Consider the following 20,598-nt stretch of genomic DNA (forward strand, 5'->3'; position numbering starts at 1 on the left):
CATCACAGGTTACAACCAAACGCGTTCATCTCTGGGTTCAAATAACCTGCATTTTTAAAGTGTGACTTATTGAAACAGGCAGCAGAGGGCAGCAAAGCATCTGGGCATATCAAGGGTCCATTTTGAGCTCTCGGGTTGTTATACAAGCTTTGTTTATGGTGCATTGCTTGGCTCACAAATCATTCATGAGAAACAGTTAGATCAAAATATATATTTTGCATTGTACATAAGAGCAATTAAATGAAAGTAAGCAAAAGTCAACAACAACCAATCCATTGATCATAAACAATATTACTTGCTGATCATATAAAAACATGGATGATGGTTTCAGGCTCTGCATGAACACTGTGAGGCAGAAATGTGCAAATGTATGTACGCACACAAGGAAAAAAATGCCAATACAGAGGCCTGTCAACATAAAGATAAAGAAACCAAACAAAACCCCAGTCCATTAAAGCGAAAGCCTGAAAGTGAAAGATTGTTTATCAGATGCAGATCAGAGCTGTGTGAATTCTTTGAAGCAGCAAAGCCATGCTTGTAAACAATATAAATAGCACTCATTACCACAGTGGTGGTGATCAAAGCTTTGTGTGTATAGGTCTAATACAATGCTGTGTCTCGCTGTAAAAAAACAAACTAACTACCCCATGCAAAGACAATGCAAGTGCACTTGCTGACCCTGGCACATGTCTGCCCTCCTTATTTCAACCCTATGTTTACAGTGGGAAAATATCTTTAGATGTCCTAAGCTTGTGATGGAGATCAGTGTCAACAAACATTTAAGAAAGACTCCACATATCGGCCCCCTGATCTGATCTGCTCCTCTTATGGCACACACACGGATAGGGTTATATGTATCATTACAGCAATTTACATTTATCTATTGTATACACACTTCTGAGTAATTAGTACAGTCACAGTGCCCATAATCCCAGGGGCCCGAGCCGTGGTGGGGGGGTCGGAGCTGGTGGAAAGGAAAGGGGATGGCCGGCTTCCTGAGGAAAAAGCATCGTCTTCTGCGCTCCAAAACAGCTCAGGAAGTGACCACAGCTAGCCACAGGGTTCAGAAATGCGTTTAGTTGAACAAGAGCATACGTAAAGTCAGTTACTCCACGACTTGGACACTTACAGTACCTGACAATCAACACATAAATACAAAAAAACACAGAAAACCTCTGGGGCATTGGGATGTCCCTGCTCTGAGTCTTTTAGGGATTTACCATTGGTTTAACGCCAAACGAGGTAACCAAACAAGGTAAGAGGAAGCGTTTTCTTTCCTAAGCTTTAAGTGTATTGTAAAGTAGAAAATTTCCTTGTACTACAGCAGTTTAAAATGTCAAAAGATTATCTGATTTCAGTGTGAACTCTCTATCGGTTGTTCCTCTCGAGGAAAGCAGGTTCTGACGTCTCAAGTTACCTTGGTATCATGTTGATACCAAGCACAACAATAATATACTATACACTAATCCCAAGTTTTCTTTAAAGTGCACACTTCTGGCTGAAATGTGTATGACCTTTGAGCCACACTGTAAAGTTGTTTACTTGTGGGGACTGGGGGTAGACATTTGTCAATGGTCTGTCTATGACATTATGATGTGTAAATATTTGCTAACATGTCTCGTGTATTGATTCTCAGATAAGTTCTTCTGAGATCTTTTTTTTTTTTTTACATATTATTAACATTGAGAAAGCATGTGATGTCTTTGTTGTATCGTCAATATTATCAACAGTTCCAGTGAATATATTATTATCATGCGATAATATGTTTATTTGTTTTATTCACATATATTAGCAAACCGATTTGCTATGTTTTTAATAAGTAAACAAACTATATGACAACATCATAAGCTCCTGAATATTATCATCAATGTACTGTATATATCACACGAGTCCTTATTGAACAGGAAGTGATGTATAGCAGCAAACACATGTGCTTAAAGCTATACAGACAGTACAGATGACAGAAAACACATGTACTGTGACAACACCATAGGAAGGAGGACAAAGCCGCCCGTAATCAATCCTTTCTCACCCAACAAACTGTGCATTACGCTGATTGACATCTTCCTCCGCAATTCTCTTAAATTATCTGTAACCCGGCCTACTCAGTGTTAAAAGTTAACTTGTGACGTCCGTACTTCATCCTTTTCCCAGCAGATGCCCAAACTAGGGTAAAACCACATCAGGATGCTACCAGCTAAACCGGGCACGTATAAAGGATGACCCCCGTTCCTCCACTGGCATTCACCAGAATGGGCCGTGTCAGTAAGGCTGCGGCAGATTGCTCAGTTTGGTCAGGGATGATGATCTGGTGGCATGAAATAGAGCGTTTTCTGAGCAGAGATCCAAAGGGCTTTTCCTGTGGTCCTTAGTGAAGCAACATTGCAGGATGCAGGCAGGCTATGATTGGAGCATCCCCGCTGACCTCCCGCTTAACAGCCAGCAAGAGATTGTGTAATAGTGCTGACAAACAGGGATGTGAATACATCATTTTGGGAAATAGAGAGGGATGTTTTTGACTGTATTGGAGTATACAACAGACATTAAGCCTCTTGAAAACAGGGTTGTAATGAAATGACGTCTTCGAATTAACAACACAGATAAATAAAAAGTTGTCACTGGGATGCTACACTGTACAAAATTTGCCATGGTAGTAAATATGATTTTACAAATGGTAATCAATCAATACAATATGGTGACTGAACTTTTACTATGATTCATTTTCGTTTAAGGTTAAATGAAAGGCAAAGTAATAATAATTTCTCATTCTGGGTCTACAATGCAATATAAATGTTTGACAAGAACCTAGATAAAAATGCATCTATAAAAATGAAACATGTCATTTCAAACATGGCTCGGTTTTTTCTTTTTCAACCGATTTGGGTGTTGGGAGATTTTTGAAGCAATGCCAAGGTGAATGTCGCAGACAGAGCAAGAGCAAAGGATGCACCAATAAACACACACAACAATGAAAATGTTAATGTTATGCAGTACTATTTCCTGATCCCTAAGCCAAGAATTCCCTTCAGTTCAGAGTTTCTCTCGCAGTGCAGCTCTGCTTTATTCAGTAGGCTACTGGTCTTAGATGTGGCGCCAGTTGTGGTTTCCTGATGCTCCTTTAGCCCCGTGACAATCCACATGAACAAAAGTGCGATGTCCTTCTGTTTCAGTTGCAGCATGCAGCTCATAATAAATTAGCGGGCAGGTCAAGGTGGGCATGGGAAAGTGCATAGACGACATGTTTGTGGCAAATAAACAACAAAAATAAAATATACAGAATATATTATGGTTGGACTTCGGCCTTTGCCAAAATGCTAAAGCAGGAATGTAACATTACAGTACTGTATGTGCAACAGGCAAGACATCATTCAATGACCCATGCAGGCCATTTCATTAAAAACTTTAGAAGTTAAAGCGTTTAAGATTCAATAAGATTCATTTTGAGTGGTTAGCATTTGTTTAGTCTTAACAAAGATTATCTAAGCTATAGAGTTAGTTATGATCTCTTGATGGAATGATGGAATGACATTCAGGTCAAGTCTTTGTTTATGCATCATAATAAGTTTTTTTCTACTGTTTACCATATTGTTACAGGAAACAGATTGCGTAATGCTTATATGGGCTGCCAAGATGTTTAAGATCAAGTGTTTGGAGAAGCACAGACTCCTCCAACGTGTCTAACTGTTGTGTTTTGTTTTATTTTGGCATTGGTTGCATTTTGACCTCCATGACGCAGTCTTAAGCAATTTCTATTGTTTTTAGAAACATAACGCGTTTGACTTCCTCTTGGCGCGTGTGCTCTCTACTGTAAAATCCAGCTAAGCCCAACATAAGCTGGTGAGCTGGTTTACGCTGGTCTCCCAGCTTGGTTTTAGCTGGTATTGTTGGTGTAGCAAGCTTGTCTAGCTGTGTTTTGGTCATTTTTTCAGCTGGGGCCGGTTGCATAAACATAGCCGTGACTTTAAGACTGCGTCTTAAGAATGATTCTGACTAACTAGCAATTAGTTAGGGCTAATCAGTCTTATTATTTGAATTTAAATTAGACCAATCTACCTTTCTATGTAACATACTTAAAACAGTTATGATCAGTCTTGAAGAAAAAAATTAATGGCTAACTTTTAAGACTAGTCTTAAAGGTTTATGCAACCGGCCCCTGGTCTTTGCCAGCTTTCCCAGGCTGGGAGGACCAGCTTAAACCAGCTACTGCCACCTTAAACCAGCTAAAACAAGCTACCAGCTTGTGCTGGTCTTAGCTAGATATTTAAGATGATTGTTTTGTGAAAATTATGAAAATGGTGTCTTCACAGGGCAATTAAAATACAAAACACAATAAAAATGGAATTAATATAAAAAAGATATAGTAAAAAAAATGTTATATACTATAATTAAAATATTATTAAATATAATATAATTAATATAAAGAGGCAAACATATTTTAATATAATAAAAATCTACAATCTTCAAAAAAAAAAATCTTAATATCAAAATATTTAAAATAGATATATAAATATATCGGAAACAGCTTGTGGTTGAACTTGTGTGTATTTTGCTGAGTATGCGTCTTTTCGGACCTGCCCACCAAACTAAAAGTCCTGTCTGTAACTCATTCACACTGAACATTTTATTGCCGATGCAGTGGCACAGACGACTGTGACACTGCGTGAAATTGAATTAAATTCGTATTATTTCCTTAAAATATATTTATATATTTTCATTTCTGACATGAAGACAGATCAACATGGGCTCTGTAAGTTTTCACTCTTTATTTTTACCACAAGTTACAGCGTTTTGTCGTCTTATGAAATTTGTCATGGTATCATGTTAACTATTTCAAAGGCATAAATGTAAAATACTCACATCTGTAAAGTAGCGATATTTTTATGTTTTAAATAAATTAGATGTGGGATGTGTGCATTTATATTTTATAATTGAAACAAAGAGAACGAAAAGCTTATACGTAACTTACAATGCACGTGCACTTGCTCTTCTTTAAGTCACTTTGTCAATATTATTTCATTAAGGTAAATTAAACGTAATACAATGACAACTCAACTGTTTGTTCACGATCTGCACTTTCTATATCTTCTTTCATTCAGTCTCCTTAAATTCTGTCCTTGGTAACTCAAGCAAATGATTGTAAAAACATCTATTAATAAATTCTGTGGAATACTAAGCTAGCTGACTATACTTTTTCGTTCCTGCTTATTAAGTAAAATAATTTCCTTCCTGTTTGAGGAGCTTCATTTTTTCAGAATGCCATATTTGTCTGCTGGTGTACAGTTAAAGATTTACTCATGCAAGTATGCATCACAATGATAATATGTCCTAGAAAAGCACAAGGTTTATAGCAGGGCATATTCCAATGTCAAGATGGCTAACTGGTTAAATCATGTAATTTGACCTTGATGCACCCATATAATGGGTGGGTTGTTTTAAATCATTTTTAATACAGTGGTGATGAATGATTGACTTGAGAGATTTTATTAGTACTTCCTTTTTTGTTGAATCAATAGCCTGTCTGTTTGCTTTTCCGTTAGATTAGAGAAAGTATCGGAGATGGTGCATTTAAATTTTTGGAATTTAGCAGTCACTTTTATCCAGTAATGACATTTCTAGGAATAACCTGTGACCAGGTTTATGCTTAAGTTATTTCTAATTCCAGTCACGCATAACAATCATAGATGTTTCAAGTTGCAGGATCAATAGTTTACTTATTTGCATTTAACCTGTCTTTAGGAGCACCTAAACCTTGCCTTAGGGAAAGTCATCCAGAGTTTGTCTCCAACATTCCAGTGCTTTTTGTTTAACCAGCATGAAACCTAGTCATAAGCAGTGGCTGGATCTGTCACATATTAAGACCAGTCCTCCCTTCCCCTCGGTGTAACTCATTGCCCATCCTTTTTAATAGTCTGTTTGACTATAGACTTTGAACCTTACTGGCACTGCAGTCCGGTGCTCTGGATAATTTTCAAGCAGGTTGAAGTAAGGAGTAAAATCACTCAAAATAGTGAAATTGACTGTGGCAGTATGTACTAAATTAACCCTTGTGCCTTGTTCCAATTCACTACCCTTTCGTGTTGTTAGCGGCCAAAAAAGGCCACTAAATTAAACGGCTGTAAAAATGTATCAGATTAATATTTTTTTCAACTTTTTTTGCATAAATCTGTTAATCAACCTCAGAACTGATCAAAACTACCAAATGTTTCCAAAAATTTCATGATTTTAACTCTTTAATTGCCAAGCTCATAAGTGATGCCACTGATTTGAGAAAAAAAAAACACAAAATCACGGATTTTCAATATAAAAAGTGATTGTGGACTGAATTTTTTTTCACCCTTTTCACAGTCTTGGGCATGCCAAAAATTGGTAAAAACATTGGCTTTGATGCATTTTTAGTTTTTGTGCAGCATCAGATTAAATTTTTTTCTCCCTCATTTATTGTTTGTGGCCATTTTTTCCCCATTGACTTCCATTATAACAACATTTTTTGATTGCAGAGCCATGACACCTTATTACCATGCATTTTTGATTCTTTGTGGTTTTAGTTTTTGCAAAGAGGTAAAATTTGTCATTTTTACTGTTGATCACCATGTGGCACAATTAACCCTTTAGTAGCCTGTGCAAAAAAAAGAGCTTGAATTCTGGATTGTACATTGAGTTATATGGACTATAACAGCATATTAGAGAGAGAGAGAGAGAGAGAGAGAGAGAGAGAGAGAGTGTGTGTGTGTGTGTGCGTGTGTGCGTGCGTGCGTGCGTGCGTGCGTGCTTGCATGTGTGTGCGTCTGTGTGGAAAAATCTGTAAAAAATCTTCTCTTCATCAGATTTATTAACAACATTTATTATGAACCAAAATGCAAAAACAACTTCAAATAAACTGAACAATGAAGCAAGAGTAGAGGATGGATGGAGAACTAAACAATCAAACTAATTTTTTGGTGTGTATATGTGTACGTGTGTGTGTTCAGTCTTTTTAGCAGGACTTGCAGCATATTACTTGGTGCTCTCTGCAAGTGTGTCTACCACAACGGATACAAATGCTGACTGTTCTTTTTTTGGTTCTGTACACCACTTGCATGTTCCCCTCTTCACTCCTGAGCTGCTGGTGCCTGCTGGTGTCTGTGGATTTGTGTCTAGAGGGACAGCTACAGGAGACTAAATCCCTCTCACCAGTGCAGCACTAACTGGTGCGCGAGGGAGGTGCTCTCTCCTCAATACTAACACTAACCCTACACACACACACACACACACACACACACACACACACACACACACACTCGTACACACACACACACACACTCGTACACACACACTCGTACACACACAATGGTTTTATAGTCCATATAACTCAATGTACAGACCAGAATTTATGCTCTGTTTTTTTGCACAGGCTACTAAAGGGTTAATGGTGCCACATGGTGATCAACAGTAAAAATGACAAATTTTACCTCTTTGCAAAAGGAAAAGGCACAAAGAATCAAGAATGCATGGTAATAAGGTGTCATGGCTCAGCAATCAAAAAATGTTGTTATAATGGAAGTCAATGGGGAAAAAATGGCCACAAACAATAAATGAGGGAGAAAAAAATTTAATCTGATGCTGCACAAAAACTAAAAATGCATCAAAGCCAATGTTTTTACCAATGTTTGGCATGCCCAAGACTGTAAAAAAGGTAAAAGAAAATCCAGTCCACAGTCACGTTTTATATTGAAAATCTGTCATTTTGTGTGTTTTTTTCCCCCAAATCAGTGACACTACTTATAAACTTGGCAATGAAAAAGTTAAAATCATGGAATTTTTGCAAACATTTGGTAGTTTTGATCAGTACTGAGGTTGATTAACAGATTTATGCAAAAAAAATGTGAAAAAAAATTCATCCGATAAATTTTTACAGCAGTTTAATTTAGTGGCCTTTTTTGGCCGCTAACAACACGTAAGGGTAGTAAATTTGCCCACGGTATATTGTTACGTTTTTGAAAAATTTCAAAGCATTTTCTTAAAATATGTGTAAATATAAGATTTGTCACCAAAAATCATTCCATTTGCTGAAACACAGAGAAAGTTGTGGCCAAATTAAGACAAAAAAATTGCAAAAATGGCCCCAACAACACATAAGGGTTAAATGATGTACCTACTTCTTGACTGTTTAAAAAGCATGTTACATTTAATGTGTTTGTGCGGTGTGCATGCATTACCAGACATAATACAGTACATCCAGCATGTTTTCATTGTCATGTGACCTTTATGTTAATTCATCTGACATACTAACAACAGCCGAGAAAAAAGGATATACCTGGAATGCAATTCTTGGTACCTGTATCACTTACACTTGAACAGAGCCGTGTTTTATTTGTAATGTATTAACTTGGGAAGCCACAGTTTGGGAAGTGTTCATTCAATGAAAACTAAAAAATCTCATTGGAAGCATCCAGGTATTTCTCCCATACTGATTTTTTCATACTATATACTGTACAGTAGTATGGAAGTAAGCGATTTCAGATGCAGACTGAGACTAAGCTAATTTGTTTCAAATTTCACATGATTTTGGCACACTATAGTTTGGTTATGGCTAGAATGGATATAGCAAACACTGAAATCTCGCAGGTGGGAGCTGTTTTTATCCTAATCCTACCTACAAACCTAACCCTAAACCTAACATTTCACAGGATTTAGTCCATAGCTGTATGCCATTTAGCCAGAACCACTGTTTTCATGAACTGTAATGCATAGCTCTTAAACTTTGTTTGTTTATAACTATTTAACTTTCATCAATTGCTATAACCTCCTTTCCACTTTACATGACATTCAGACAAGACTGTTCGAGTACCCCCAATGTAATAAATGCATATATGCCAAGCGTTACTAATAAAGTTAACCAGAAAGGGATTAATAATTAATCATTTTCACCTCATACAGTGTTTTGATTGGAACACGCTGATATACATCACATCAGTTCCTGTCAGCGTGTTGTATGCGGTGTAGTCGCACAAGTTTTTTTTATGCATCCAAAGCACAAATTAGATTTGAAACACTCGCAGATGGTTGGCACCCCACACAGCTCCTTTGTGACTCTCCTTCCCATTTATTGGCCATCATTTGTCATGTACAATAAAATGGCGGCTTACCACGCTAATTTTAAATCGGACAAAGATGACCGGCGCTAGCCCTGCCCTATAGTCTTGGCAGCTTTTGGATATGGCAGAAAGACAATGCCACATTTTTGGTACCATGGTTGATACTAGGGATGGGCATGATTAATCGACGATCGATAATTGATCGTTAAGAATTTAGTCGATGACGTTAATTTGTTATTGATTAATCGAATACTTTTTTTATCTAATGCAGGTTGCGTTGCCTAGCGTAGCGTGTGTCTTGAAGCAATAAAATGAATTTCACTGTGTGGCAGCAATTCAACATTTTACCACCAGGGTGCAATATTTGACACCATACTCCGCTATCTGTGACCTTCCGTTTTGATTTCAAAAGAATAATTATGAAGAGGTCATGATTTTTTTGAACAAATGAGGTCTCTGTTTAAGAATGGTTTGCAGCTGCAGGTTCCGCTGCTTTAGAGCACCACATATTCAAGCGCATATATGGTCCGTTTGTTTAACTAAATGTAGTTTAACTGTTTGCGACAAGTTGATCTTGTAATAAAGGTCTCATGGAGGAAAACACGCTGTATTTTTGTATTCAAAATTTTTGAATAATAAGTTAAATTATTATTTTTTATTATAAAAATATTAATGATTAATCGATAGTCGATCGTTAATTCTCCTGATAATCGACTAAAAAAATTTAATCGAATGCCCATCCCTAGTTGATACGTCACTATTCCCTGTAAAAAGTTGGATCGACTTAAAAATTTGTAATCAACACTTACAAAATTGCATTTTTTTCCAACTAAAAATTTCACTTTAGTTGATTTTTTTGTGTGTTACCAATTGAAGTAAAATTTTAAGTTGATCCAACTTTTGAAATTTTACATTGTTCAGGACCATGTTATAATTAAAGTTACATTGTTATTACCAAACCATTACTAAACCTAGGGCTGTCACGATTATGAAATTTGGCTGATGGTTAATTGCCTAATAAACTGTGACGATTATTGCGATTAATTGCCTGTTTAAGTGCTTTGGCGATTATGACGATTAATTGTCTGTTTTGTTGCTTTGACATTTAATTCTCATACATTTATTTTGGTTGTTCATTAAATAATTTTCACACATTGTTGTGATTATTTAAATTAAATCTTTTGCAAGGTTTACCTGGCAGTAAATATCAATACACATAACACAAAAAGTAATCTCATACTGTCTCGTTTATACAGGCGCTGCAGCTCCCCCTTGTGTTTTTTAGAGAGATGTGCAATCATTGCGGTGATCTGAAATCATTGCGATGAGGTCAAACAATCGCGATGAGACGATTATTTAATAATTGTGACAGCCCTAAACCAGTAACACTCTAAAAACTATTGGGTTGTTTTTAGGGATCGACCGATATGGATTTTTTCAGTGCCGATGCCGATACCGATTTTTGTTTCAGCTTCAGCCGATGACCGATACAGGCTGCCGATTTTCTTGAGCCGATATTTGGAGCCGATACTGCTTTTGCTCACTCAATTTACATCATAAAAATGACACAATGATGATGCCAAATGTTACAAGTCTCCATTAAAAAAAAGTTACATTTATTTTAACAAATAGTAAAAACAGTTGAGGGTGCTATGGAACCATGAACTGCACTCTCCACAATGACGAGGAACTATCAGCAAAGGATATTGATTTCTAGCACTTTACTACTACAAATATATATAGGGGTGGTTTCCCGGACAGGAATTATCATAAACTAGGACTAGAGCTTAGTTTAATTAGGAAATATAACTAGTTTTAACAAACATACCTTACTAAAAACATTACTTGTGTCCATTTTGAGGCTAAACACAGGGCACTGATGTATTTTAAGATATGTTAAAAAGAGATGTTATTAGTTTGGACAGTTCTTACATTTAGTCCTAGTCTAGGACTAGTCTAATCCCTGTCCGGGAAACCGCCCCATAGAGATGAGAAATAAAAACCTGCTTTGTCCAGCTATGATCAGCTGTAAGGCTGAGCTTTCGATGTTGTCATGGAAAGGTTGGTTGTTTTTAGTCACATGACAATCGCTTGTGGCTTCCAGCGAACTGTCTGTAAATAATGCCGAACACGGCAGCCACGTACTGGCCGATGCCGATCAGGCTTGTGCACAATTCAGAATTGAATTGAGAATGACTCCTGAATTCCAATTCAATTCTTGAATTTGAATTGAATTTGAATTGATGTCAAAAACAGGATCTAGAATTACAATTCGAATTTTAATTAAAGGAAGCAGAATTGCAATTCAATAGAAATTCAAAGAAATTCATATACATATTATACAGTAAGTGAAGTGTTAAAAATGAAGCATTCATTATATGTCAGATATGATTGCATTACAGATTCTATAAATTATATTAGTTTGAAATACTTGGACAGATTACATTAACAGGAAATGTTTTCCTCCAGCAATTAATGTTAAAACTCTAGTCACTTAACAAATAATTAACTTAGATTTTTTTGTAATTGTAATTTTGTGGAACACGATGGAACATGACTTCATTTCCCAGAATTTTTTACTTTAACCAAGTATTTAAAATGGTTGCCAAACAATTTTCCAAAGTAACTTTCCTAACACTGAATGTATGTGAGATCTGTTGCGTGACTGTGGAATTTCTTGAATTTAATTCCACTTCCTGTCATTCCAATTCCAATTCAACTTCCTGTAGGGCGGAGTCAATTCAGTTCAAATTCCAATTCATGAATTGAATGGAGGCCAAATCTGAAATTCTGTATTGTGCACAAGCCTGAAGCCGATACACATAAACTCGCAAATATCGGCCCGGTATATCTATCCGCCGGCCGATATATCGGTCTATCTCAAGTTAGTCGTTTTTAACCCAGGGCAGGGTAACTACTGGACAGAACACATTTCTGGGTTAAAATGACCCAAATAATGGCTTATTTTAACCCAACTGCTGGGTTATTTCAACATGGTTGATTAACAATAACCCAGCAGTTGGGTAAAAACAACCCATTATTTGGGTCATTTTAACCCAGAAATGTGTTCTGTCTAATAGTTACCCAGCCCTGGGTTAAAAACAACCCAACATTTTTTAGTGTGTAAATTTAGTAAGATGGGAGTTTTGAGAAAATAGAAACAAACTATTTCAGAGACAAGCAGAATGTGTGTAACCTGTACACATCGCTATTATACAATAGTTGTTCCTGAAAAGCCCTATTAATGATTTATAAATAGCTATTTTTGCCTGATGTGGACCTCTCCTTTGATTTCTCCCGCACATAAATTACAGTACTGCTATTGGCAGTCTTCGGGGGACCTGTCCCTTTTGTCCCCTACCTGTATGGGACAGGAAGAGGAGTTGGTCTGGGAAAGCGGTAGTATGGCTTTTATATCTTACCCAATGATCTAACCCGACGTTCCATATCGGCTCCACTATAGAGTTTATAATTAGAGCTGGGATTTCAGTGGGAACACGACACAGGGGCCAGTGAAAGTAATATTTGAATAGTTGAATTCGTACTGATACACACAGGTTAAATTGTTTCTTATTAACTTATTAACATGGTTTGTTAAACAACCGTGAACCGGATTTATGATCAAATCTAAACTTTTATTGACTATGTGTTTCACTCTTGTATAATAATTACATACAATTAGTCACGCCTAGCAGGTTGACAGTTCTTGACCACTTTCAGTATGCTGGACCATAAAAGAATCATAAAAGACTAAACTGTCAATAACAGCTAACCCATATGGGAAAATCATGCAGATATAATTATTTAAAAGAGGTAGGAAGTCACAAACAATAGACTGTCTATAGGAATTTAAAGATTGTTGGCTGTTACACACTGAAATTAGTCTCTAAACTACTGTATGGTACATGATTTATCCTAAAAAACATTCATGTCTTTTCGGTTACAAAACTATTGTTAATACCAATATTCTTATTGTGTAAAAACACATTGTTAAATGAACCAAAAGGTAATGAGTCATTCGATATGAATGTTGTTTCCCCCACTCATAAACAAGCACACAAATTAGTAAACCGGAAGTGATTCAGCTTTGTTCCCCCCGTTTGTCACAAGCCATAAATATCCAAGAGGGCTATTCTGGCCCAGGAGCCTTTGAAAGGGGCAAACATGTTTTCTTGAAATAGAACAGAGAGTTCATCAGGGCGAAAACTCCTTTTGTTTATTTACAGAAGAGAAAGTCTTATATTCATGCAAAACATGGGCTCGTGCCATAATATTAAGTGTCTGTGTGTTATTATGACTGAATTTCAAAGCGTAAGGCTCCTATTTCAAAAAGAAGGGGGCGGTTTCTCGTATAGGGCTTATCCTTGTCCCAGACTAAAATGCATGATTAAGCCGCCTTAATTTGAAAACATCTTATATATCTTAACATATATCACTGTCGCTGGTTTGTATCAAGATGCACACCAGTATTGTTTTTTGTAAGGTATGTTTGTAAAAAAACGATTTAAATGGCGTAATATAACTAAAGCCTAATCCTGGATTAATCTTAACCCTGTCCGGGAAACTGCCCTTAAAAGTTTAAGACATTCAGGATGGTCAGGCTTACCAAAAAGTTACTCATATACTCATATATGTGTCATTATTGTATCATTGTATCCAATATTGTAATTTAGAAAGCATTTTATTACAAATGTAACATCACAAGTCTTTATTATAGATTGTTTTTAAAATAATGTGATTCAGACCAGCCATTAAATGATCTATCAGATAAAACTTATCTCTTTCTGTCTTATCTCTTTTGTTTAATGCCTTTTAGATACCTTTAAGGTTGAGGTTTAATATTTTAACATGTTCAGTGAAATTACACATTGCTCAGTTTATCAAACACTTTTCACTAGATCCTCTTTCTGTATGCATTTTCCTGTATTGTTTTGTGCAAAACACTCAAAGTTCTCATAAAGAAAAGATCACAGTAACATCATTGGCCTGCGTTGCAGTAATTTCCTGTTTGTTATAGCAGCAGAGCGCATCTGTATTGGTTTAGATGGGCTGTGGTTGTGTCATATGTGTCTCAGAGATGTCGCTAGATTTGCGTGTGACCGTTTTATCTGTTTTCCAGCAAATATCCTCCCAGCGCAAACATGCCTGTCCTCAAGAACCTCCCTGCTCGGCTAAAGGCTGGCAGGTTTAGCATGGACTTGGAGTCTGCGCGCAGCGAGTTTATTCTCAGAAAAATGAGTCTTAACCACAATCCGTTTGAGGAGCCTGGCTCAGATGAGGACTGGCCCAGGAGCAATGGTGGCTCACTGCTGGATGGTGTCGTTCCCCGGGACAGGAACCCGTTTGAGGATGAAGAAGATGAGAATGAGGCAAACGAGGTGCGGCGTGGAGGCACTGGGAAAGGAAGTTCAATTAAAGGCACGCTGGAACGCATGAAGGGGGTATCGCCACTTAAAACCCTGGGCAAACTGGGCAAGAACTTACGCTTGTCGGCCAGAGGCAAAGACAGGGATGCTCCATCGCCGCAGGGCTCTATAGGTTCAGCATCACCCATGACGAAGAAGAAGAAAGGCAGACGGAGTTCAGAGGGGAGTCTGCTACGGTATGATTGACCATGAATTTTTATTAGTTTATTAGTGTGATGATTTTTCTATTTATTTATCCTTCGAATGTGAAAATTGTAATTGAAAAATATTTAATAAATATACAATAAAAAAATTGCTATTCTGCTTTCATGTGCAAAGCCAATAGAAATCCATCAGCTTATATAAACCATTTGTTGGTTGACTTCCCAAAAAAATAGCTTTTGTCCAAATCCTGGCTCAACCAGTAGGTTAGAAGGGTGGCCTGCAGTGTTCAGTGATCCTTGGTTTGCCTTGTAGTTGTGCCGAGATTACACACACTGTAAAAAGTTGGATCAACCTAAAAAAATGACTTAATTTGAAAAAAAATATTTAAGGTTTTTTTACTGAACTTTTAACTTTATTTTTACTTTAAGTAACTTAATTTTTTTAAGGTGATGTTTTTTAAGTTGAAGAGGATATGTTCTTCCTTTAGAATTGCAGGGAGGTGTAAAGACCTCAAGGAGAGCTTGACCAATGGTGACTTGAATTCAGAAGCCGATGCTGACTCGACCAGTCGTCGACTCTCTTTCCTAAAGATGGTGGGCAAGGGCAAGATGAAAAGGGAGTCTATACAGGACTATTCATCACAGGGACCAGAAGAGGAGCCAGTGGAGGAGGTGCCAGAGGTCAAACCAAGGGAACCACTCTCAGGTAAAAGCAAATATATACTTTAAAGGCCATTTTACAAGATGTAATATTTTGTCTCAGGTGTGCCAAGAATGTGTCTGTGAAGTTTCAGCTCAAAATACCCCACAGATCATTTATTATAGCATGTTCAAAATGCCCCTATTTGGGTGGGAGCAAAAACGTGCTGCTTAATGTCTGAACCTTTAAATGCAAATGAGCTACAGCTCCTCACTTTCCCATAAACAGACAGTGAGCGCTTTTAGTTAAAATAGATATAATACTATATAATACAGTCTGAGACAATACTGCCTTACAAAGCCAAAGCACAGTAACTACGCATTTGGTCAAAATTGAGTTAAGGGTTGAAATCGGCTTTGTGAGATCTGTTGTGTCTTGTGACAAAATCTCCTGGTTCAATTTTGTCCCATTTCAGAGAAACGTGTGTGCCAAAATTGAAGTTACATGTTTAACTGGATGGTGCTAAAAACTTTAAGGGCATTTTTTTCAGTTTTAGTGTTTGCGTAGTTACCAAAAGTGGATTTTGCACAATAGGTGCCCTTTAACTACTGATTCTGTTCTGATCTATATTATATGCTGCTTACGCTTTACTTACACTTTAAAAAACGATTTGTTGGTTCAACATAAAAAAGTAAGTTACCTGGTTGCCATAAAAAACTCAAAATTTTAGGGCAACCAGGTTACTGGCTTTTTAAGCAGAACGAACTTTTCTTTTTACAGTCTTTTTACAAGATATCTCGTCAATTAAGAGAAAACGCTTCCCCGCCAATGACGAGATTTTCCGTCTTTCCGCAGTACCGCTATTATCCTTCCGCAACTTTTTAAACCCGAAAGTATTGCCCTATGGCAAGCGGCTGCATGTCCGTGTCTGTTTTAAAGATCGCTCTGAATGGAATCTCTATGAAAAGTCCGTCACAAAAATGGAATTATCTCTGCTTTTTGCTCAAAATGTGGTGTTTTTGCAGAAACCTAACCATATTCAAAAGCTGATTACAAAAGAACCACTGAAGGTAGGAAGAAACGTTTTTTTTTGTTTGAAAGCAGAGGGTTTGTTCTTTCATTTGGTATATTGTATGTTTATATATTTAAAGAAGAACATTTTCTGGAAGGCATTAAACTTTGGTGAAAATCATGAAAAACGCTGGCGCTGGCTGGCAACTTTTTTTAAAAACGCTGGCGGTGAAAGAGTTAAGTGCTATGATTGGGTCCCCAGTGCTTCTATCAACCTAGAAAATGTAAAAAAAAATCAACCCAGTAACTAGTTTTGGTAAACCATTCTCTACCAGCACATGAAAAAACAGGTTGTTGAAATTTGGCTCTCCTTATGATGTCATAAGGAGCTCTTATTATAATAATACCACCCCTTAATCTGCACTATCCAACCACAGCACTGCCATTTAGTGCAGAGAAAAAGAGAGAGAGAGAGAAAATAATTCACAGCGCAATTGAGTTTCAATTGCAACAAACCATCATCATTGTGATCCCTGTTTGAACTTCATCCGCTCATTTGCATTTTAAAGGACACACCCAAAATGGCACATTTTTGCACACACCTACAAAGTGGCAATTTTAACATGCTATAATAAACTATTTATATGGTTTTTTTGAGCTAAAACTTCAAATATTTGCTCTGGGGACACCAAAGCCCCTTTAAAAAATATACATCAAATTGTAACACCTAAAAAAAATATCTTGTTTTTTTTGTAAATTTTTTACATGAAGTGAAACTAAAGTGACATTTGAAGTTGAATAAACTTACATTTTCTGGGTGTTACCAATTCAAGTAATTTTTAAGTTGATCCAGACTTTCCAATTCTTTATTTTTGCTTATTTTAAGACAAAACAAGTTACAAATCACAGCTTTAACACACTTGTATTGGTGCAGTTTTATCTGTATTACCTGTATTTTCGTGAGTATACTGCATTTGTGTGTTAAAGTTGCACAGTATACAGTACTGGTACTACAAATGTTATACATTAAAAAATAATTTCACCATATGTGTCATATAAATGTCAGTAGTACGCACACAAATATCAAAAGTCTGCCATATCTTGTTTCATTCACCATCTAATCTATGAATATTAAACTAACATCTAATTTTTATTGCGTGTTCCCCAAACCATGGTGCAAGTGCACAAATGTACCACAGCGTGATTGTTTAGCTTGACCTGCATGAACATAGTACATGCTAGGCAGGTATTTGCACATGATTGCATGCTCAGGTTTCAGGCTTCTATGTTTTTTTTTTAATGCAAGGCAAGGAGAGATAAGGTTAAAAACTGGCAGTAACTTGCAAACCCTGTTGAACAAAAGAGGAGTTTAGTGATCGATGGAAATGGCTTGGAAAATGTTTTTTTTTTAACCAACATATCAATGTCACTTGCTAACGTCACATGGGGTTGATTGTTTTGCAAACATGCCTTCAAGTATTTGCAGTTGCTGATGCGTTTGTTGAACAGTCAACAGAGTTCACACCATAATCCTCTTCTCCAAGTTCAAATTCAACCTGGCTCTTACACAATTCACTGTCATTTTCAAGCAAGACTGCTTTGATTATATGGTTCAGATGTATTTGATTTGAGTTGGAACAGGACGTGAACTCCTGTCAGAATGACATGCATTTTAATCTTTCAAAGGGTTTTTGTCGATTTAATCAAATTTGATCATTGACTGTAAAGCCCACCTGGGTCCCAATCTCACTTTTCCAACATACGGGCTAAAGAGGCATCATATTTGAAACCATCAATCTTCTCTATTCTTTTGAGTAAATGCAGCATGGTACGTGATAAAAGAGGAATTTAAGAAAAAGGGAACTATATGTGCCCCAGAGTATCATGTTTGGTCATGTCTTTGCTTTTTTCAGCAGGGGGGACAAGGTTATTGGCTCTTGCTGCTTTGCGTGTCCCAGCTGACACAGCAAAAAAGCCCTTCTTATTTGTGTATTTAGCCACATTATGTTGATGGGAAACTTTCTGATGACCTCCTGTAACAGTTAAGCGGGTGTCCGTTCAGCAACTCTGCTGTGTGGTGACGCAACATAGGACACTTTATGTTCCATTTACAATTTTGGTCCATCACAACTGATCACGTACGTTTGTGTGAATCGCCGATTATTATGCAAGGTCTGATGGTAAAGTGTGAACTTTCTGTGCACCATCAAATGAAAGAAGTGCCATAGCCTCAGTATATTCACTTTATGACAGAGAGGTTTATTATGGTCATCTCTGCATCACTCTAAAAAAACTAACGGTGCTATATAGCACCAAAACTGTTGCTTTGGATCGTAACCATAGAAGAACCATTTTTAGTGCCATATAGCACCGGGAATTTTAAGTAGAGCCAAGAAGGTTTTAAAAAGTCGTCCTCACTAGGGCTGTCACAATGATTAAATAATCGTCTCATCGCGATTGTTTGACCTCATCGCGATGATCTCAGATCACCGCAATGATTGCACATCTCTCTAAAAAACACAAGGAGGAGCTGCAGGAATTGATTTTTTTTCAGCCACTACAGACATGTGGTCCAGGACTAATATGACCTTAGCAGGATTGGCTACGATTTCGGCCTGTTCTGGTATAGTTTATTTTGATTGCATTTTTATTTTCAGGTATTTTTTAGAAACTTTATTGTGTTTATTTCTTGTGAAGAATTTTCAGTTTTGGAAAGATATATTAATTAAATAATTACTTTTAAATGTGTGTTTTGTGTATTAATATTTACTGCCAGGTAAACCTTGCAAAATATTTAATTTAAATAATCACAACGTGTGAAATTATTTAATGAACGAACAAAAATGTATGAGAATTAAATGTCAAAAAAATAAAACAGACAATTAATCATAATAATCCTCAAAGCAAAAAAATTTAAAACAAATAATCGTCATAATCGCCATAATTTATTAGGCAATTAACCGTTAGCCAAATTTCATAATCGTGACAGCCCTAGTCCTCACAATGCTACATTTGAAAGAATGCATGGATCAATGAAAACATTAAAGAAGGAAGTAACGCTTCAGAAAACGTGTAACTTCCGACATGCCTCAATCACTAAACATGCAAGAAAATCCAGAAACTGGATGTAAAAGTACTTTGTAAAGGGTGTCAACTGTCAGTTTTCAGCTTTTGCACAGATCATACTTTGCTTGAGGTGGAGTAAACAGACAAATCAAGGTCAATGGCTTTACTTTCTGTGTTAGGAGCAGATATCTGGAGCACTTTGATCTTCTAATCTTAGATAGATTAACACACAGCTATTGTATAATATGGTGCAGGTGGTTTATTACTGTGTTTAAAAAAAAAAAATTACTACAATTATTAAAACCTACCGAGCCCCTAAGGCAGGGGTGGGCATCGAGGGCCACAGTCCTGCAGAGTTTAGCTTCAACCTTAATCAAACACACCTGAATGTCATTTCCAAACAGTCCTGAAGACTTCAATTAGATTTTTCAGCTGTGTTTGATTAGGGTTGGAGCTAAACTCTGCAGGGACACTGGCCCTCAGGACCAGGAGTTGCCCACCCCTGCCCTAAGGTGACATTAGAGTAAAAAAAATCTAAAGTTTAGTTTCATGTGCTCACGTAAAACTTTCATGTGCTCACGCGAAATCTTCATGTGCAGAATTTTTTTTTAAGTTTAGTTTTGCGTGCACACATAAAACTATCGCACGCGAATAGATGAATAGCACGTGATAGTTTCACGTGCGCACGCGATAGTTTCACGTGTGCACGCAAAACTAAACTTTATTTAATTTTTGCTCCATGTCCCCTTAGGGGCTCCGTAAAAACCTACAGTTTGATTTAAAATGTAATTCAAATCTGTAAACAAATAGAAAGCTTTTGAATTTTTATAAAATGAATAAACTAAGAAACATTACGACTTAAAATAATAAGAAATATTTACAGTTTTTCCTGTGACAGTAATTTCGTCATGCTTTAAAATAGCTCGAACGTTACTGTACATCCATTCCTCATTTACTTAACGTGGATATATGAATATGCGAATTAGTCCCTGCCTCTACTCAATCACACCAGCTCGAACTATAGATATATATGTACATAGATCCTACATTTGCAGTTTCAAGCAGCTGCTAAGTCCGAGTTGCGCATTTGCAGTATTGCGTGTGTGAGCAACTTGTGTGAGCATCACAGAAGTGTTGCAATGGATTTGCATTCATATATATTATATATAAAAAAAATTCAAATCTGATTGGCTAACTCTTCCCAGGCGTGCGATATTGTATTGATAACATAACAGTAA

At 36.8% G+C, this 20,598-nt stretch overlaps 1 protein-coding gene across 2 annotated transcripts in view; it reads left to right on the forward strand.

Moving 5' to 3' along the window:
* The first annotated feature begins 1,056 nt into the window (after positions 1-1,056).
* exoc3l2b (exocyst complex component 3-like 2b) overlaps positions 1,057-20,598 on the forward strand; it is a 38,634-nt gene continuing 19,092 nt past the window's right edge. The window contains exons 1-3 of one of the 2 annotated variants that reach the window (XM_065281317.2): positions 1,057-1,255; positions 14,194-14,676; positions 15,132-15,349. In XM_065281317.2, coding sequence (XP_065137389.1) covers positions 14,216-14,676; positions 15,132-15,349 — 679 coding nt within the window. In that variant the 5' untranslated portion in view covers positions 1,057-1,255; positions 14,194-14,215. Of the gene's footprint in view, positions 1,256-4,608; positions 4,748-14,193; positions 14,677-15,131; positions 15,350-20,598 lie in introns of those variants that run through there. The other variant, XM_065281316.2, reaches the window with a different exon arrangement.

Source organism: Paramisgurnus dabryanus, chromosome 8, assembly GCF_030506205.2.
Source record: "Paramisgurnus dabryanus chromosome 8, PD_genome_1.1, whole genome shotgun sequence".
Classification (NCBI taxonomy): Eukaryota; Metazoa; Chordata; class Actinopteri; order Cypriniformes; family Cobitidae; genus Paramisgurnus; species Paramisgurnus dabryanus.